Genomic DNA, 21,939 nt, shown 5'->3' with positions numbered 1-21,939 from the left:
ACGTTATCAGCCATACTATGGGTGCTTATGTGTTCGTATTAGAATCCTTACAAAGAATGAAACCAGACAATGAAAAGTGTACTCTAAACTTGTTAATATAGGGTTTAGATTCGAAATAAACACAATTTTTCTTATTAAAAGGTAAGTCCGGCATATACTACGTAAATGGGGTGGTAAACCTTTTTTGGAAAATAATTATACGTACTTATTTTTTTTCTTCTCAAATAAAATACCAATAGTCATTTTAAATTTACTCGTTGTTTTAAATTTATGGAGATCAAAGAGGGTTACATAAATAAGCTCATAGGAGTATCAAGTTTAAATCAAATAGTAATTGGCAAATCAAATTCCATAACACAAGTAGGTACCCTACATACGTAAATTTTCAGGATAAGTAAGGCGAAGAACCCACGTCACATAGCGGCGTGGCACACGCGGTACAGCGTTGGCGTGGCGCGTAACCTTGTATCACGGTGTAGGCAAATCGCCTAAATCACGATAAGTACAATAAATGTTCCGAAATAAAAAATACGTATGGACTCGTATGGCTGCAGTGATTTTAATCTTCAAAACTATCAAGAAAATATGACTGTACAACCGTATTCTAAAATTCAAGAGGAGTAAAAAGGGTAATAATATGTGTCATAGGTATAATAATATAACATATGAAGGCCCGAATCCCGGTAGGGGCATTTGCTTGTATAATATACACAGATATTTGTTCCTTCAGTCATGTTTGTTTTTTATATATTTATCTATATGAGTTTCTATATGTCGTCGCCTAGCATCAATAGTAAAAGCTAAGCTATGCTTAGCTTGCGGCCAATATTTATTCATTTATTTACTTAATAGGTATTTTCTTATTTGTATTTTCGGTTACATAGTGCTGAGGATAAAGAACACATTTCTTTACTAGTTTCCAGATTAAAATTGTTAATAAATACAAAACACAAACATCATACGCAATGTCGTAAAAATGCGTATCTGTAGTAACCTTATAAAATCGCAATAAATAATATTGAAGCCATTTAACAGTTGGTAACCTCTGATTCAAGGAAAGTCCGGCATATGACGGACTTGCCTTGTGCATAGTAGACGGACTTTCCAACTTAGCAAAATTTTAATGTGATGAATGATGGAACGTATAATTACAAAACTAAGCCAATATCTTATAATTTAAACACATAATAAAGATTGCCGGGTCTTATATTACTTACGTAGTCGAGTTCTGGTGCAAAATCTGATCACAAACTATTTTTAACAATTTTATTTGCAAAGACTGTCGCACTATCACTTCGAGTTCCATACACGTAATGACTTGTTTACGCGGATTGCTCTGAAGTTCGTTGTCACAGCGCCATCTGTTTTAGAGTGAGGGAACTAGCGCGAAAAACTGACTTATAAACTCGACTCCAAAGCGGCAAACGCTTTCTAATTCAAGAGTTATAATGTGTTGACGGACTTGCCTTGTAGACGGTCTTGCCCACAGTGACCTTATACTATAGTTCGTTTTTTATAGCGAGTTTTTTTTATTGAAAAATATTGAAAAACGCTATTTAAAAATTACTTTATATTACTTATGAAAGCAAAACAACGTATATGATTTGTAATTGTTACATATTTGCTGTGAATTATTTTTCAAGTGTTTTTAGTAAATAGACACGTCAAAATCGCTTACCTTCTTGCTACTGCTAAAAAAACTAAAAATTTGCGACAAAACTACTTCCTCCCATAAAATCCCAGAGTGACTTTACTAATACAGTCTTGTAAATATAGAATAGATGTCACTAAATACCGTCTCCTCCATCTACTCTTTAAAACCGGGACAACTATTGAATAATGTCGTAACTATACGAGTAATATCCATGTATCTCCTTTTACGATGGGCGAACAATGTAGCCAATTGCCAACGTCTTATCCGGGTAACGTTGAATGCCCGGGTATACCCGGGTAACCCGGGCATATTAGTCTGGATAAATGGGCTAATCCCGCGACGCTGCTTTACGAGGTGATTACAGATAGTTGCTAGATTTAAGATGCTTGTACAGTTTACTTGGCATGCTAGTAATATCGGACAACAAAACTTTACGGATAATAAATAAAGTGGAACGCTAGGAACGTTGCCAAATAATAAGACTGTTTAGGTTTGAATTATAAGCATAATATGACTAGTAACATAGTTCCATGGTGGTCCAGGGTTATTTTTGCTTGATCGACCTGTTCTATTTTACATTGTATTAAATGCAACGTGTAATGTAACATTTAATGGATTTTAAATGTTTTATTATTATTATAAAACCTATCATTGGCTTATTAAATACTCAGGATCTATATAAAAGGGGGAGTTATAATTTGCTATATGTACTTAGTTTGTATTTCTAATACATAAAGTAGCTGCAGTTACGACATAGAAACATCGTATTATGGACGTCCAATTTAGTTAGATTAAATCACTACACCTTATAAAACAAAGTCCCCCGCCGCGTCTGTCTGTATGTCTATAATTCTGTATATTCGCAAAAATACTCAAAAACTACTGAACGAATTTTATGCCGAACTTTCATGCGGTTTTCATCTATCAATAAAGCGATTCTTGAGGCCGGTTTAGGTGTCTAATTTGTTAAGGTTTTGTGTACCCGTATATAATATTTTGTTTAGCTTTTATACAACACTTCAAAGCAAAAATATTATTTAGATTTCTATTTAGAAATTTGAAATTATACTACCTGTAAATGAAAACAAAGCGTTGCGCATTCACGAGTAAAATATGTTGCTAAGAAAAATCTAGTCGTACCTTTTTAGCACTTTTTCCTTGGCTTCAACCTTCAGAACTGGTCTTTGTTCTTTCTTCAAAGCAATGTTAACTGTACTTCAATGTTTATGTTTCTTATCTTGAGATGAGATCAAAGATTAAAAAATATAATGATTCTCGATTGTTCTTTGTTAGAGAGATGAGTAAACGAAATGAAAGACTTAGGTAAAAAGAAAATACAGGTACTCACTACGATTATATGATGCTTACTAAAACTACCAAGAATAAAGAAACCACTTGAAATATGTCATTTCACTACGTTTTGTTTTTGGGCAAAGAGATTGCAAACTGAAAGGGTGACGCGCGTCTGTAAGTCTGTCACACTAAAGAGGTCCAGGCTCTATGTTTCTGAGTCTTTAAGAAAAATTTTCATCGTCATAGACCATCCTTAATGACGTGATATGTCAGTAGTTGTAGATAATAATCAATTCCGAAGTAATTATCAGGTTAGCACATAGTTTAATTCCTCGTTACATGGAACTCATGATTTACTCTTATTTACCTCAAATCTCATTCATACGCATACCAATGCCTACACTAGGCCTCCTACAAGGCTGATAATCTCATGAAGGTTGATAGTCTGTTGGATGAGGGCGGCAAGGGACCGATAATTACGGCCATTGTGAGTAGGGCTTTTGTGCAAGAGTAGGAATTGTTTGGGAGATGAGATGGAATGATGATGACAATTAACTGTACAGTCCGTCTTGTCCGTCTAACCTAAATTTGCACTGACATCGACTTGAATGAACAAAGTGAGAGAGTAAACAACTTTTCACATCATCCGATTGTGATCTTCTCCTTTCCAACGGGTCCTTCCTTAAAAAGAACAGCCTTTCCCAATCTCTTCTCCAACAGCTCCCTGCTTACGTGGCCAAATTACATAGGTCCATCTAGGGAATGCTAACCGGTTAACCGGTTAACCGGTTACCCGGTAATTTGACCAATATTACAGTCGGTAAAATACCGGTAATTTCCAGCCGTAACCGGGAATTTACCGAACGTTGTATAGGCAAATAAAAATGTAACAACCTGTTGAATTAGCCCATCTATGTCTTCGTACTTACAAAAAAAAAACAATTACTACGGTTTACGATTACGAAGAGACACTTAAAATACTTACTTTTCTGCATCTTATGATCTCGTCGGAGTAGGAACTAGGAAGCAATGTTTTGTGACAAATGAGTGGTCGCTAATCCCTCGCCCTTTCCCTTCTCGCCACCCTTACCCGACCCGTCTTACTATGTTCAGTGTCCTTTGTTTTAGTCTGTAGTGTCAGACAAGTGTGGAATGCGAAAGAACATTTTCTACCGCTGGTTACTTGTGTTCAAGATATCGTTCACGAATGTCTAAGCAACGTTCTATATTTTATATATAATTAACAGAATGATCTGATGATGACATGTTCCTGATTCCAACTCCTATCTTAAGAGCCCGGTAACGATTTTAGAGCAAAAATTTTAAATTGAAAGATTTAGTCGTTGGAATTGTACACCTTTTGTTACGTAATATCTAAATAACAAGTATTGGTTTCTATTAGCACGTTTTTTCATCTTGCCTTTTAATAATGAGGTCGCAAGCGTGCGTCCCCGGTAATAGGTGACGAGAAGGGATAGTGTTTAAAAATTCATATAAATTATGGTAGTAAATTATACAAAATGATGTATAAGAACAGTTTCAGCAAATGTTGTAGATTGTTTAAGTATCAAAATTACGTTGAAATTAAGTCAATTTTCAGAGAAATTGTCACTTGTTTTGAAGTAATTTCTGGAGAAAATTGATTTCGTCTAACTTTCATTTACACTAATTCAAATTTATAGTAACAAAAATGTAGTTTATTAAAGTTGAAGTACAGGATATGTGTAATACAAAATTACCATTTTTAGCAGTCCAAACTTAACGAAATTTACAAATAAGATCGACAAAATCACTGCTTTTCGCGCGTTTACCTAAACGTCCATCAGAAAAAAAAATCATTACTAATTAAGTGAGTCTGTTTTTAAAAAAAAAAAAAATTATAATGAAAGATAACAAGACGTGCTAATAGAAACCAGTACTTGTTATTTTTAATAGTTAACAAAAGGTGTACAATTTCATGCGCTTAATCTATGAATTTGACATTTTTGCGACTTAAATCGATAACGGCCTCTTAAAGTGCAATTTTAAAGTAACTAGTGTTAAAATGATATGAAACTAATCTTGCTGTTAAATATTTTTTTTTCTTATATTTACTAGATTTTAATGAATGTTGATTACGGTTTTAGTTACTTTAATAACAATATTATATTGATAGATGTGTAAATGCAAACGTGTATGACATTTAAATGACGACTGTCACTTTTTTGTTACCCTTTGATTACTGCGATTTTTAAAGAATTAAAAAAGTTTAATGTTGCTTATTTAATGTACAAGTTCATTTCGCTTTGAAATGATACATGTTTGATTTTTATTTAATATGATTAGTAAATATATCTTGTTTAATGTTTATAGTTTATTTTCTTTATTTTGTTTTGTCGATGTTTCTATAAATGTGCTGTTGATTACTTTCAAAGGTTACTGACGAAAATAAGGATACAATCAATAATAATGCAAAATCAATGTATTTTATTTCATAAACGTATAACCGGTAATTTACCGGTTAACCGGTTAGTGGGACCTCGCGTCGGTAAATTACCGGTAATGAAAAACGCCCGGTTATTGCATTCCCTAGGTCCATCTATCCCCAAGGTGCTGCAGGTAAAATATATAGGTTATTTAACTTCTCTTCTTTACAGAAGTGTGGAGTGCGGGCGGCGGGGCCGGCGCCGGCGCATCATGCGGTAGCAGCGGCATGGACCTCAAGCACGAGGTGGCGTACCGCGGGCTGCCAGGCGCGGTGAAGGCCGAGCCGGGCGTGAGCCACAACGGCGCGGTAAACGGGCACGTGCGGGACTGGATGGCGGGCGGCGCGGGTGCCAACTCGCCGTCGCCGGCGCCGCAGCCGAACAACGGATATTCGTCCCCACTGTCCTCGGGCAGCTACGGCCCGTACAGCCCCAATGGAAAAATAGGTGAGTACATTATATACATATAAGGAAGGCAAAATTAGGCTACGACGGACACCTGAAAGCTCAAGATGACGCTCATATTAACTTCATTGACACGGTCGAAAGTGTCGAAACCCGTTCAGGATAGATTATGAATTGATGATAATCATGACAGTACGACGTAAGTTTTTTTGATGTTCCTGAAATATAAAGATAGAAAAGAACAGTAAAAATATGTATAAATATGCCATACACGTAAGAACTTCTACATAATATCGGTACTAAAATAAAAATAGTAGGTTTTGTAGTCCGGTGTATGTGTTTTATTATGTAATTACCTCGTCTTAGAGTATAATTTATAGTAGAAAGGCAACATTGTAAGAAACATGATAGGTAGTAAATTATGACATATTTCAAACAGTAGCATTTTTGCTAAATAGTTTTCTCGGATATAATATACGCTCATAAAATTGTCAAACTAAAACTATTATATTTAATTTATTGGCAATTTAATCCGGAATACAATGTAGTTTTAATAGTTTTACATAATGTTACAAACTTGTAGGTGTGGGTAAAAAAAAAAAATCTCATTATATTATCACCGGTCTTCAATTATCATGTCTAGAACGTTTCATTGTCTAAGTGTAGATTCGTGTATTCAACCAACTTTATAATTAGGCATATTAAAAAAAATTTAAAGGTGACTATCAAAAATTACCAGAAGTAGGTACTTTGTACTACCTTTCTAAGGCGCGACATTCAGCCAGCCACCACTAGGGCGGTGATATAAATATTTAGGTACCTACGGTACTGAAATTTATATACAATACTTTGTTTACATAAACCCCTGCTCTCATTGGTCTAAATAATATTTGCGCTTTAACATCAGCATCAAAGACTAAGGCTTTCCAAATAAAACGTTAGCAGGTTGGTCGGATACATTTATTCTAAAATTACCTATAATGTGGCACAATATAGCATCTACTTCCTTGCCCCTTGATAACCGCAAAGAGGCAGTAACATAACATTAGGGAGCTTAGAAATAAACAGCTATTGTACACGTCCCATATCGTTGACAAAGAAACTGCGATAGTCCATTTCCTAGCCTTCATTAATGACACCCCACGGGGCACAGTTATGTTTAACTACAGCCTGCTAACCGATACAAATAACAATAGCCAAGGTCATGCTATTGTGTTTCATGCCAGCAAAGATATCCTCTAGGGTTATATCACAGAACAGTAGCTACTAAAGCGCAGAATGTTAATTACGTGGCAAAAGCGCAGTTTTATAAAGATCACGATTATGACTTTCTATGCTGACACGTAACAATACTTACATATTACGCTTAGAAGTCAATTTTTAACACTAAAGCAAGCACTTTTTTCATTCACTTTCTGACTCTTGTTCGTCTTTATCTGTGCCTAATGTTAAATTTGTCATTTTAGATTTATAATATATATACATGTATTGTTTCTTCAATGTAAACTAAGAGTTGCGCTAAAATGTCTTGAAATACGTTAGATAATTGCGCTCGAAAACATTTTTACGAAACCAATTCTTATTCAATTCCTTATTGCTATTTCAAAATAACAACTTAATTTTTTTATTTGCTTTAAAAATGGTAATTCATTGGCATTTCAATATAACCACTTCATTTTCGCTATTTGAATTGAAAATCACAATTCATTAGGTTTGTTACTTTTGAAACTTTACCTACTGTTCATTGTGCAATCAATCTTTTTTTATAGTATTTTATGCAACAGTTGTATAAGAAGGGTCAAAAAAGGCGAGTGGCGTGAGTTACAATGTGAGCCGGAGCCGAAGGCGTAGGCGAACATTGTAAAGGAATACGCCACGAGAATTTTTTGACCTACCTATACAACGTTGCATACAATATTTTTCCTACGAGTCAACAAAAATAAATCTTAATTTAGGTAAACAAATTACAGCAAAAGTATATAGCCAAGACGCGCGAGCATACCTTGTTATAATACGCGCCCGGCCCGCCCCGGGCCGCGGCCGGCCGGTCAGCGACACCTCCTCGTAACTCATGAGGCCCTGGTACTTGCTACTTGCTAAATTAATTTTTTGGACAGTTTTTTCTCAATTTTGGCCACCGTAGCCTACGGAGACTAACAAGCAACGCTAAGCGGTCTTCGTAGTCTATGGGTGTTGCTATAATACGGGTGTCACATGCGTGTTTCTGACTTATGAAGTAATTATTTTTACTATGCAACCAAATGAATATTTTGTACGTTGGCAGCAATGCACTTAGTTTAAAACTGTATTCGTTTTGGTTTTGTTAGGTTGGTAGCCATTAATCGCAGTAACATTATAGCTTATAAAAGCACAAGAGCTTTTATGAGGAATAGACAATATAGACTTTTCTTGAAATCTTTTATGTATGTTCTTATATTCGTGTTAATGAATGCATAAATGACAGATAACAGTAGAGGAGTAGGAAAACATTATTTTTATATTTAGTTAAACACGACGGGAAATTCAAGTAGTTCCAATATTTACAGTAGCGACCTATCGAGACGAACTCTGTTTGGCGTCCACACCCAAGGACATTTACGGCATATTTACACTATCGTTAACGCATCTTGTCCAATCTTACAAGAGCTCCGACATGCTGTTATTTCTCCTAAACAGAGCTTAAAACGTTCGCCTGGAGGGGAGCGTGGAAGGTCTACTGAAACTGGCTAATAATTTTATCTGTAGCCATATTGAGGACGGATTTTTTCCGTGTAAATGTTATCGTCCAAAGCGATAGCCGGGGGCAACGACCTTAATATTGCGTGATTTAGATATCGTAATGAAACACATTCGTAAAATGTTATCTCTATCGCGGATAGTGAGAGTGACAATTTGGAACGACTAAGAACCTGTTCAAAAATGTTTGTGTTTATCTTACAGAGACAAAAATAATACAGACAATTGAATTCATCTCTGTGGAAGTGTTGAATATTGCATCACATTAGCGACGTCTCAGTTCTCTTTATTTCTAAGGTGTTTTGCCCTTTGGTTATAGTATTGTAAAGCCATAGGCTTAAGAATTATATACTCATAAGAGCCCTAAGAGCCGTCATTTAGGAACGTTACTTTAATTTTTTGCACACATTCATTTATTACGTAAGACGATTTAGAAGATGTCTTATTTTCTTAAACCTATGTCTTCGAATGCTTGTCATCTACGTCCTTAAACTACGTCCACAAGAGAGGTATGGGCATTGTGAATGTCATCTCGCTTAGTGTGGTAGGGCACAGGACAGCGGATGTCATTCCAGATCTAGAGCAGAGCCCAACTGGGGAAGTACCTCCACCTTACAGAAAACCGCAGACAAATAACACTAGACCCTACTCATAGTGTTGTTTTCCTGCCGGTGAGTAAAGTTGCCAGAGCTCAACGAGGGGAGGGAGAGTTGTTAGGGTCGGCAACGCGCATGTAACTCTGGAGTTGCAGGCGTACATAGGCTACGGAGACTGCTTACCATCAGGCGGGCCGTATGCTTGTTTGCCACCGACGTAGTATAAAAAAAAAACACTCAATTCTGTCAAACACGGAGCACAATTAGCTTAGACGAACTCTAATACCTGTTTAGCTACAAATAAACGTTCCAAAAACATTTTTGTTTCGATAAATAAAAATTAAGACAACGTGTATTCTTTTTTCTTAGGATTCATACGTTGCTCAAGAAATAGAAGGTAGACAGTAATGATTAGGCGGTGCATCTAATAACCTAGAATGAAATCATAATAAAAAAATAATATCATAAAAAGTATAACATACAACAACAAGTGTAGCATGTTCCATGCTAGACTGCATTGGCACTAACCATCAAGTGAGACTGTGTTCAAATGCTTACCTTATTCCAAAAAAATAAAATAAATACTAAAAGGATAGCCAGTCTATATCAGTTACCTGTATCTGATCACAATTCACTTGTGGAATAAATGATTTATAGTCTGAGCATAATTTGCGTCAAGTTGGTAGATTTTCTATTTCCTGGCAGTTGGAGTCAAATTAACCGCGAGGTCAGCCCGAGTTCGTTTGGCTAATAACACTGAGAAAACAGGTAATTTGAAAGTCCATACGTCAGCCGAAGCTCAGTGAATACATAGAATAATAAAGCGTAGAACGTAGTACTGGCAACCGAAGATGCCATTTTTATTATGTCAGTCTGACATTCAAATGTTCTATGGAATCTATTCTTAGTGCCTAAATTTTTGGTACATTGCTGCCTTTTTCTACTGATAAGCTGGATGTACCAGAGTATAATAGTATTTCTAATTACTATAATCACCCAAATCTACAACAAAACTGTATTTTTCGAGGTTTTTTTTCGTTGTTTGACTACCTAAGTTGCGTTCGGCGCTCGAGGTAATAAACTTGGACTATTCATTGAGTTTGCAAAAAATCAGAACTACCGGATTTGACGCAAACGAACCCCATTACAAAAGTCGACAAAGTAACTGGATTATAAATGAATAAAAATAATTAGATTTCCATCTTCACCACTTAGATGGTTGGCAGTCCTCAACTTTGCGTTTCTCCAGAAACTTCCTGCCTCGCACAGCTAAACTGTGCAATGAATTGTCGCCTGCGGTATTTTCGGACCGATACGACCTTCGAACCTTCAAGAAAAGAGCGTTCTCCTATCTTAAATGCCGGCAACGCACTTACAAGGTGTTGCAGGTGTCCATGGGCGGCGGTAATCGCTTACTACCAGGTGAACCGTCTGCTTGTTTGCCTCCTGTATCATAAAAAAATATATGATAATGGCTTCCATTTCAACAGTTCTGCTTTATGCTTCTAGGCTTAAATATTCTTTATTCAGAATATATAACTAGAAACCTGTTCCAGCACCGTGGAATCCCGTGATCGTTTAGAACCACGATCGTCTCACGATAGAATTGCTGTTTTGTTTGTTTTTTTATTGCTTTTAAATAGAGGTGACACCCTATTCACGTGATGACTAACATTCGAACAGATTTAATTGGAAATTCCCCTCGGAATGGCAAATGAAAACGAGGCCAAGTTCCAAGAATCAATTGAGAAAAAGAACAACCGAATGTGTTTTAGTCTGAGGCGTGCATAGCAGATATTTAGACGTAATATCCTCATTAATAACTCGTTAAGACTATACTCGACGTCGATTATTGCAGTTTTTTTGCTAATATGTACAAAAAGTGCAAGAACGATAGCTTTGACCTCACTCTACAGTGAGAGCGTTGGCAAAAAAACTAGATGTCATTTATTCTGCACGAGCGCCGCGGTCTGTGTTGCCAACTTGAAATTTAAAAAAGTGCACTGCCAATAGAAAAAGGCGGCAAAGTTTAAAAAAAAGCGTAAGGCGCGGACATTGAGGTATAGTACGAGAGTCGGTATCTCGAACAAAATGTTTCCGTACCTCAATGAAGTGCCCGCACTTAATTGCGTTTAGAACGTCTCCGACTACTGACGAGGTGCCACGCAATAAAAAAAAATTAAAAATGCCTTTGTGCGTTATGAAAATGTATTCTAAGAATATGAAGAAACATAATAAAAGCAATATAATAACAATTCACTGCGAAAAAACTCTTATTTTAAGCTCATTATAATTATTTTGAAACGTCACTTTAAACACCCGCGGTGGTACGCCATTTTCTTTGGCGCAAAAATTATATTTCGTAGATGTAACATGTAGGTACTAATGATTACTTACCTTATAGTTTACAGCATATATACACAGTAATGATGTATTACTCTTTATCTCGTAATTTTTTGTAGTTTTTTTATTTTATTCAATGAGTATATTATATTATAATTATGCTATAAGCGTACGAGAGTGAAATAGAAAGAGTCTCTTTTTATAAATTTTAATGTCGTCAGCGTCACATATGTAAAACAATTTCAATGCACCAGTAAGGAAATACATACATTTTATCTAGATTCTTTACAGTGCGTATTTAGACAGAAAATGAACAGTTGTCATAACAGTTTCGCCTCTGGCTAGGTACGCTTATTCTTTAGCTGAGTGACAGACGTCAAACGCCGAAAATGGCGGACACAATTTGTTCTCGATAGCCTGTCTAGTACATCTCTGTCAGTGGGCGCGGATCATCTATCTCCCACATAAGTTTTAAATTTAACGCCTTTTTCCACTGACAAAGATGGTTTACCAGACTATATATATATACTGCAGATGGCATTACAAGTAGGTCTTTTGGCAGGTTAGTTTATGGTTCTTATCCACTTTACCATCAATGGTGGTAGGTAACCATTTTGAAAATAAAGACTGTACACGATAAAATCTGGCCATGCATGATCTAGTATTTGTTTTTACCGGAGGCACATATTCAAACAGTTCTTTTATTTTAATTATCTGTATTTATAATTCTATATAATAAAAATACAATCATAATACAGTGTATGGGTCTGTATGAGTTTTCACCGCATATATTTCATCATAACTTTATGTCCAGCGTTTTCTAATCTTCACTCGCTTCCTACTACAATGCCACTATCGTATATTTATATTTTGACAAACTGTCTTACGCTCATTAGAAATGCATCTTACCAGCTGAACCCTTAAGAAGAAATTTTTTAACTTAATGTATGCCACTCCCCCTCTCCTCGGCCAGCCGCCATATTCGTATCAACATCAAGCATTCGAATTAATTATCTGTTCAATTTAAAATGCGGTAAGCGAAAGTTTAACGACGAATACAAATAGCGATCCGTTCAAATATCGATTAATTGTACGATAAATTACCAGATTACGACTACGATACGATAAACTCTGAGGAACTTTTTAATTCTTGTTGGGAATTTTGCATCGCGCGTTAGCCGCCAGCGCGCTCCGGGAGAAAATGAGAAAAACGAACGATGCAGCTTACAAGCCATTTTAACGCAATCATGATAGGTATGTAAAGAATTCTAATTTCATTTTAAGAACGAGTAATTTAGTATGCAGGCCGTGCCTGAATGGTGCGAAAAATATTGATTACGTGAGTAATTGCTGGTGTCCGAATAGATTCGGTTAGTATATACAGTAAATAATTTAATACACGATATTCGGCAAATTGAAAATCTGAATCGAGAAATATTATTATTCTTTCAATTTCTCCGGCAACAATTGAATTTTCTTACAAGCAATAACAGCAACGAGAACAATAAAGCTACCGAAGACAATATTTTAAATGAGCAATTTAGCAATCTGTTTCATCGTAAAATCTTTCCTGCACGGAATAAGACCAATTTCCAATAGCTATAACTTTCACGAAGTTTATGCTCAGTCGATAAAATATTTCAGTGGTGTTATTTTACAGCGTCATAGCTTTGGGCTCCTACGAAGCAGATGTAATAAGCTGGCCATTTTATGCTCCGCCGATATTTCTGCAATATTTACGCGAGTCTGTTCAGTGAACTTGACGTTTGAGTGACGCGGACGAGTATTTTATTGGAGGTATAATTACAGTTAGAAGATGTATACCGATAACTGAAGAGTCAGTGTCGACAAGGATGTCTTATATTTTTTATTATTAACAACGGTTGTAACAACTTACCTGATGGAAAGTGATGACGGGACGAAATATGCTACTACACCTTGTTAAGCAACAACCATGGCGATCTTGCTTTTCAAATATCTGAATATTGTATATCTTTGAGAAAATAGACAAAGCCCCACACGGCAGCAGTTAGGTGGCATTAAGTAGAAGCAAATTATTCATATACATAAATACAAATAACTATGCATGAATTATATTGACACCGTAATAATCGCTCTCCACATTTTAATGAAGTATTTTAATGTGTCTATAACTGCTTGGGCTCACACTTCAAAAAACTCGATTTATTTCGCCACTCATTTAATTTAATTATACATACATGACTACATGAGTAAAATGTGACGCATTTTTGTCATTCTAGTCTGTTCTTTTAGAATTTAAATTACTATTCCCTGCAACCTGCAACGTAACAAGATATCGATAATGGTTCTCAACTTCTCATACGTCGATACATCATTACTTTCAGATCTCGAAGTGGATTCTAACGATTCCTGTTTGTTGTTGCATGCTCCATTAGAAATGTCGAGAACTCTCTCGAAACAGTCGAAACCTATTAAAAAAGGGTCCTTAGAGGAATCTGTTAAAGTGGCTTGATATTCATAATTATTCGAGGAAATTGCTCTAGTTATAAAGTAAACGCCCAATACGTGACACCCTGATGTCATCTTCATTGTCAATTACTTAAGTTTGAAGATGTCATGTACTGGGACAATGATGATTAGCTCGGACTGCTACTTAATATTTACGTTTTAATGTAGAAAAAAAATGTAAAAAGAATATATTGGAAGTCAAATTATAGAGTGAAATCTTGTAGAAAAATAGCTATACGGTACAAGTCAATTATACCAAACTATAATTGCGTACTTTTCATGTAGGTATGGGCTCCCAACTCAAATATAAGATTCATTTCGATACCCTGTGGTCAACTATAAAAATCACCAATCACGTGCCGCCGCGCTCCCATAGGAAATACTAAAAGCGCGCGGAGTCGCGCGTTTATGTCTTTTGTACTACATTTTTGTCTAGCGAGATACTTACCAATTTTCAGTGATTATTTAGGTTTTACAGTAAAAAAACTATTAATTTAGATGACTCGTAGAAAAAGTATTGTATACAATAGTGATATAATCAAACTTTTCAATCTCGTACCTTACTTAGGCAACTCAGCAAGCTTCGTGGCCTAAACTCGGTACTCGACTGAAAAGCTCTCTATTTAATCACGATTGTATGATATACAAATAGTACTTTAAATAAAACAGACGGTATTTTCTTCCAAGTATGTGTGTGGTTCGAATTGCGCGTAACCAATAAAGCCATAAATAAAAGACAATTTCAAACACATAGCAACATAAACAACTCACGGACAATACGGCGTAGTATTAACTTACTAAACGTTCCGCAAAATACCGTATTCTGTATTATTCAACCACCTTTATCTTAATTTATGTTTCGACTTTTGAACCTATTAATTAGTCGAGCAATTTATCGCGGGTATTAAACCGTGTGACAGGTTTGAATAATTGCTATAAAGAATAATCTCCGCATTGTTGGTCGATGGTTCTAGAGAATTATATTAAAATACCAAAATATTGTAGATTTTCTTGAAGACATCTAATTATAACTTGTCCATTATATGTAGGTAATAGTAAGATTAAGTTAATGGAAACCGTTTTCTCCCAAAATGGAAATTTCATCATAAATGTACGTTCGGATAGGATAGCAAAGCTACTTCCCTCTTAAAGAAAAATACTGTGAAATCAATCAATCTGGTAAGAAAGCACATCAAATATTTTTTGTAGGTATAGCTATAGTTTTCTGAAAGAGCTACGTATTTGTATGATTTGATATGACATTATATACTCGTATATTTTTTTATCAAATTTCTATAAATGCGAAATCTGCGAAGAAATTCAAAGGTGTATGTGAAGTCTCCAATCCGCATTGGGCTAGCGTGGGGACTATAGCCCGAGCCCTCTCACGCATGAGAGGAGGCCTGTGCCCAGCAGTGTGACGTATATAGGCTGAATTATTATTATTAATCTAAGTTGTATTTTTTTTCTTATTTATTGCATGTTAATTATAAGATGTAATGTTTTGAAAAGATGTGTCCCGCCGAGTTTCTTGCCGGTCCATATTGGGATATCCTTCTCCAATGAGGGGGGATTTTAATCTTCTCGGGTCAGAGGTGTAGGGTTAGAGCCGGTGTAGCTTTATTTGACGTTCATAAGCGCATTGTATGCCTACTTGAATAATAAACTATCTTATCTCTTATCTTATTTTATCTACTTAATGCAATTTTTTTACATTAATATCAAACAATCATCATTTACTTCAATTGATTTAAGTAGTCTCTAGAGCTTAATAACCCATTCCTATTCAATTACCTATTTCATTCTGTATCTGCCTATTATATTACCTATTTAATTATTATATTCATTGAATTACGTATTCAACTATCTGCCATTTATTACAAATCCCGAGAAAAACTGTGCTATGGACTATACCTACTCACACGCTATAGCCACTGGTGGACATGCAATGTAGGTACAGTCACGAAGTATCCATTTTACAAGCTTTTATTTAGTTTCACCTGTCCCGTTGTCTGTCTATCGGTCGGTAATCAAATCTTGCAAGTTATATTTGACCCACTTCTCGGTTTCCAATGAAGCTAAAAATTTGCATACATATGTAAGTCGGGTGACAATGCAATATTATGGTACCATCGAGATGATCTGATGATGGATGACAGGAGGTAGCAACAGGAACTCTGTGATAAAACAACGCAACCTAATTGTGTTTGGGGTTCTTAGAATTGTCTGTCTTAGTCAGCGATAAAAACTTGTACCAAAAATGAATTTTTTGCCAAAAACTTATTTCTATACAGCTGGGATGGCGATATGGGTACATATATTATGTTGGGGCACTTTGGCCTTCGACCCACGGAGCGTAAGCATAAGAGACGGGTAAGCCTATCACACGAACCTAGCCGCCGTCACACCAACCAAGTTACTGTCAATTTAAAACAACATTCTGAAAAACACGAAATTTGACATAAACATTCAAGTAAAGTATATTATACGTTATCGTTGCCAAATATCGTAATACAAGGAAATTAGAGCGAGTAGACGTTACACATACAAAACTTCTGCCCGACTTATTTTTTTTTTAAATAATAAAGTGCTTATTGCAAATGCAGTATCTACTTGCATGTTTTTTTTTTAAATAAAGGCCTCGGTACAAGATACACAATTGGCTACTTGACAGTTTTTTGCAAATAATGTCAATCGATCTTGATTTTCCTGAGGATCAAATGTCTATTATATAGGACTCATGGCATTTAAGCAACACAAAGGTCAGAAATGAGAGTTAAAATCTGGCGCTCGCACTCGACGATTGAAACGCCTCTAAGAAAATTATAATGTAGTGTGACGTCACATTACTTTACATTTTACATTTACATTACATACAAAATGTATGGAAGATCGAGAAAATTGTTATTTAGACCGTGAAATATTGCGTTTATGTATAGTTGTTATACAATTTATTTAAGGAATCGAATGGTATAATTTTCTGTATTATATGTGAAAGTTAAAAAAAAATAAGCCTTTGAAGCCTTGTTTTTTTATAATCCCAATATGTCTTTAAATTCCACTTTTTTTTATAATGAATGGCCCATTTTCTATCCATTTAGCTAAATTTGGATATAATATTCAACATGTGTCAAGTACCCAATTGCATGAGTTTTCCAATGTGATTACACTGATTACTGCATTTGCGATGCAAGGCAGACTTCTTTTTTAGGGTTCCGTAGCCAAATGGCAAAAAACGGAACCCTTATAGATTCGTCATGTCCGTCTGTCTGTCCGATTCTGTCACAGCCACTTTTTTCCGTAACTATAAAAGCTATACTGTTCAAACTTGGTAAGTAGATGTATCCTATGAACCGCATTATGATGTTTACACAAAAATAGAAAAAAAAAACAATAAATTTTGGGGGTTCCCCATACTTAGAACTGAAACTCAAAAAATCTTTTTTCATCAAACCCATACGTGTGGGGTATCTATGGATAGGTCTTTAAAAATGATATTGAGGTTTCTAATATAATTTTTTTCTAAACTGAATAGTTTGCGCGAGAGACACTTCCAAAGTGGTAAAAAGTGTCCCCCCCCCCCCCCCCCCCCCGTAACTTCTAAAATAACAGAATGAAAAATCTAAAAAAAATATATGATATACATTGCCGTGCAAACTTCCACCGAAAATTGGCTCGAACGAGATCTAGTAAGTAGTTTTTTTTTTTAATACGTCATAAAAATTAAAAAACAATTTTTTTTTAATCAAACCCATACGTGTGGGGTATCTAGGGATAGGTCTTCAAAAATGATATTTAGGTTTCTAATATAATTTTTTTCTAAACTGAATAGTTTGCGCGAGAGACACTTCCAAAGTGAAAAAATGTGTCCCCCCCCCCCCCCAAGCTTCCACCGAAAATTGGTTTGAACGAGATCTAGTAAGTAGTTTTTTTAATAAGTCATAAAATAAAAAATAATTTTTTTTTTCATCAAACCCATACGTGTGGGGTATCTACGGATAGGTCTTCAAAAATGATATTGAGGTTTATAATATCATTTTTTTTTCTAAACTGAATTGTTTGCGCGAGAGACACTTCCAAAGTGGTAAAATGTGTGTCCTAAGTGGTAAAATGTTGAACGAGATCTAGTAAGTAGATTTTTTTTAATACGGCATAAATGGTACGGAACCCTTCATGCGCGAGTCCGACTCGCACTTGGCCGCTTTTTATTTTAAAATGAGATGCTAACTTCGATTGTATGGAAGCACCGTTGGTGTAATTTCTAAAAGTAATGAAACACTGAGAATCTCTCAATCTGTAGACAATCCGCTGCCACGGGGTGAGGCAAATACAGTGCGGGGTGGAGCGTGACCGTTCTATATGAAATAGGTAGTTACTATTTTGTGCTAGTTAAGTCACAAGAATAATACAAATATTTTATATTTATTTCAACCCACGCTTCATTTATCGAACTACGCTTTTCAATAAGATCTTATATGTGATAAGAATATAATATGTGTGTACTTTGTGAATGATATAACATCGTGGCAGATTTAATATAAGCTTCAGTATCAAGGTGTGTGGGCGTCGCACAGATCACTTAAGTACCCACTAGATGGAGCTTATGGGCATTTTTATTTAAATTTGAACGTGTAACGGCCGGTAAGAAGTCGTTATTAATGTTCCGACATCTCATTTACAATCGTGATTAAGTGCCTCGTACATCTTAGAACGTACGGTGCGTCTCAGATATAAATGTGAGTGAGAGTTTTTGTACAGTAAGCTACAGAGTTAAGTGACCTGCATATAAATCTGGACATCTAACAGCATTTTGGCTATGAGAAACTGATAAGAAATTGCTCGTTAGTATGAAGATGCGTACACATATTTTCAGCGTTCCGATGCGTACGCATGTTCACACTAATGTACCGATAAACGATTTCTCACAGACAAAATGTGGCTTGATTCTGATATATGTGATTCCACCCTTACTCTGCAGCTTCCTGTACCTATACCTACATCATGCCTTATATAGGAATCATTCAAACAGTGCGAGAACTCGCAAGCGAATTCCATTACTTAAACCTAAACCTATATTTGATTGGCAGCTGTATTGGATTTAACCTCAATAGTCCGCAATGTAACTAAAACCGCATGCGAATACGCGCCGTTTAAATAGAATCTATACAGAATCTGTGAGAGGTGATCTAGCGACGTCGTAGTCAAATCATTATGTTGTTCACGTAATTTCATTGACAGCAGTCCATAATATGCTCGTTGAATTGTGTCAATGCGGCTTTCATGCTCAAGTATCGGTTTTCTGGATAAAAATAACTGTTACGTAAATGAAGTGGTTATTGAAAAATACCTATTATTTATTAATAACGACATTTCCTCATCATAGAACAAGATCACATACGTATAGGTAATACTATTTAAAAAAAACTTGCGTACGACTGTTTTGTACGGGTAGTATAAAATAATGATATTACGGGAGTTTTTCACAAATATGCAAGTAACTTACCTACTAAACTACAATTCGCCCTAAACTAGTACAGTCAACCAATTTTATGTTTAAAAATTAGTTTTGTGTTTAATAGCTTTGCTGACTGTATACAGAGGCGTATTTTAACATTTGGCGCCTGGGGTCAGTGGACCTGGCCGTCCAAAGAAGTACTTGAGGAATTGGCCAAGTACCCAAAACTGTAAGCAAGGGACAGCATGCGCTGCCCTCCGCAGCCTGCCGCACTGGGCCATGGCCCCCTTGGCCTTAGGGTAAATACGCTCCGGACTGTATATGTAGTAAGAAAAATATAGAGGAATTTATGAGAACAGAATAATGTATACAAAACCGATGTCATAGCTTTTAATTTTTGCTCAAACCGACACTTGACATTGATGATAAATGCTCACACTCCAGGTCAAAGACCTTCAAAAATGTAAACTATCCGACATCAGTGCATATCGACACATAAATAGCTGTAGGTCACAGCTAGGAACAGTATGTGTGCCAACTTGGCACGGTATGCTCATTGAGTTAGCGCAGAAGTAAATAGCAGGGCTGCCTAATTCTAGTACTTGCTGCGGCATTCTAGACTTACGGCTTAGTGCTGGAACAACAATGCCAAGTTTCATTATTTGTAGAATTACTTTTGTATAAAGGAAAAACCTATTTCAAAGAGGATTCAATAAAATACCTTCGTAAAATATTATTTTCACGTCAGCAGCTCGAACAAGGGTAATTTGCTGCTTAAAAACAGTGAGCAAAATCGCATTTTGCTCACCGAGTGAGACAAAATAACATTCAAGTGATCTTTAGATTCGAATGTCATTTCAACGTGCGGGGCCTAATACAGGTTCGAAATATTTGGATTCTATTGTCTTTGTCCCTTTCACGTCATTAGCAAAAAGAAAGAGACACAAAAGTGCATACGTAATTCAACGGCATATTGACGGTTTATAATAGACCCCCGAAATAAGTTAGACTGCATCGTTCCAAAACACCCTACGAGTCTTCATTCGTAATAATTAATTAATGTAATAAAAGTTTAAAATTTAATAAAAACACCATATTTTGCGTATTTTATCATACAAGAAAAACAATAAACTTATACAAATTTACGCAATTGTTACGCAGTAAATAATTCTACTTAACTACTTTTAACGATCTCTACTATAGTTGACAAATAGTAGTATCTGCAATTCGGACCGTATCTTACAAAGTTTTTTTTTACTAAAAAAAGTTGTCGGTTTAACTGTCAATTGATGTACGTTAATTCATTATTTTCGTATTATTTCATTGAAATTTCTTTCATTTAGTTTTATTGCGGTAATTAAAGTTAATTGTTAGAATAACTTCAGAAAAAATGAGTGAAATAGTGATCCGTGCGTCTGGATTACATTTTTTCAGGTTGTATTTTTTGATGGCTGACTGACGTGAAAATTTTTGTGTACTACACGAGATCAAAGTTATTTACATCTCGTGCGCTTTTGAGTCCCTTACTACGCTCAAGATTCTAAATTATATTCACTCGCTACGCTCGTGAATCTATTATAGAATCTTTCGCTTGCACGGGACTCAAAACAATCACTCGAAGAAATATCAAACTTTGCTCTCTTGTTGTACAAATAACTATTTACGGTTGGGCAATGTTACCCCTAGGGCTAAAGTAACCCGGACAGTAGTAATAAGTGCAATTGCTATACGAAAACGGTTGTAACTAATAGCAAATTTTATATTAGTATTTAAATTTCCCGTTTTTTCTACTAACGGAAATGGCTTTTTGTAGAGTGCAGACTACTTAAAAAACACAAATCAAAATACCTATTTGATAAAATTTGATTTGTTCTCAAAGATGTGTAAACTTTTTACATTTTAAATTTAATATTTCAGTGGAAAAGCTCATAACTTTTATATATTTTAAACGTGGTATATTCATGTAGATGTAACGAAGCGTGCTAATATTATCTCTAAGAGTTTTTGTATTATGATAATTTACCTTTGCTGCATTGCAAAATTGTTCTGTTTTCATTTTATTTTAAATTTAACACGTAACAGTAGTTTCATTATGCAAGTTATTTCAAGGTATCTTGCTTATTATTACTATATTATTGATTCATGCCACTATTTTATGTGGTTAGACAAACGGTTAGTTAACGTTTAACGTTTACTTATTTGATACCACTCTTCAATACGCAAAAAAAATATACAGATGCCGGCAATGTGCTTATATGATAAGATAACAGCAAACAATAGTTAGCCAAGCAAAAGTAGGCAATGACTGAAAATCCACCCATTACTCCCCAATGTCGCAGCGCAGTGCTTGCTGTGCTATGTATTGTATTATGCTCTTCAACCGCACCGCCTAGTTCCAACAACTGCTGGCCTTGTTTCAAACAGATTCATTCCGATTGAGCACGCGATTTGGTAAATTGAATCTGTTGTAAATTGCAATTAATCGAAACGAAGTGAATTTTG

At 35.5% G+C, this 21,939-nt stretch overlaps 1 protein-coding gene across 2 annotated transcripts in view; it reads left to right on the top strand.

The window, feature by feature from the left end:
- Window positions 1-21,939, top strand: part of LOC133521460 (ecdysone receptor) — a 378,815-nt gene that overhangs the window by 216,977 nt on the left and 139,899 nt on the right. For both annotated transcript variants that reach the window (XM_061856429.1, XM_061856430.1), the window contains one exon: window positions 5,584-5,859. In XM_061856429.1, the coding sequence (XP_061712413.1) occupies window positions 5,640-5,859 (220 nt within the window). In that variant the 5' untranslated portion in view covers window positions 5,584-5,639. The remainder of the gene's footprint in view (window positions 1-5,583; window positions 5,860-21,939) is intronic.

This window comes from Cydia pomonella, chromosome 9 (assembly GCF_033807575.1).
Source record: "Cydia pomonella isolate Wapato2018A chromosome 9, ilCydPomo1, whole genome shotgun sequence".
Classification (NCBI taxonomy): Eukaryota; Metazoa; Arthropoda; class Insecta; order Lepidoptera; family Tortricidae; genus Cydia; species Cydia pomonella.
Note: the sequence above shows the minus strand (reverse complement) of the source record. Positions and strands in the feature narration are given on the sequence as shown.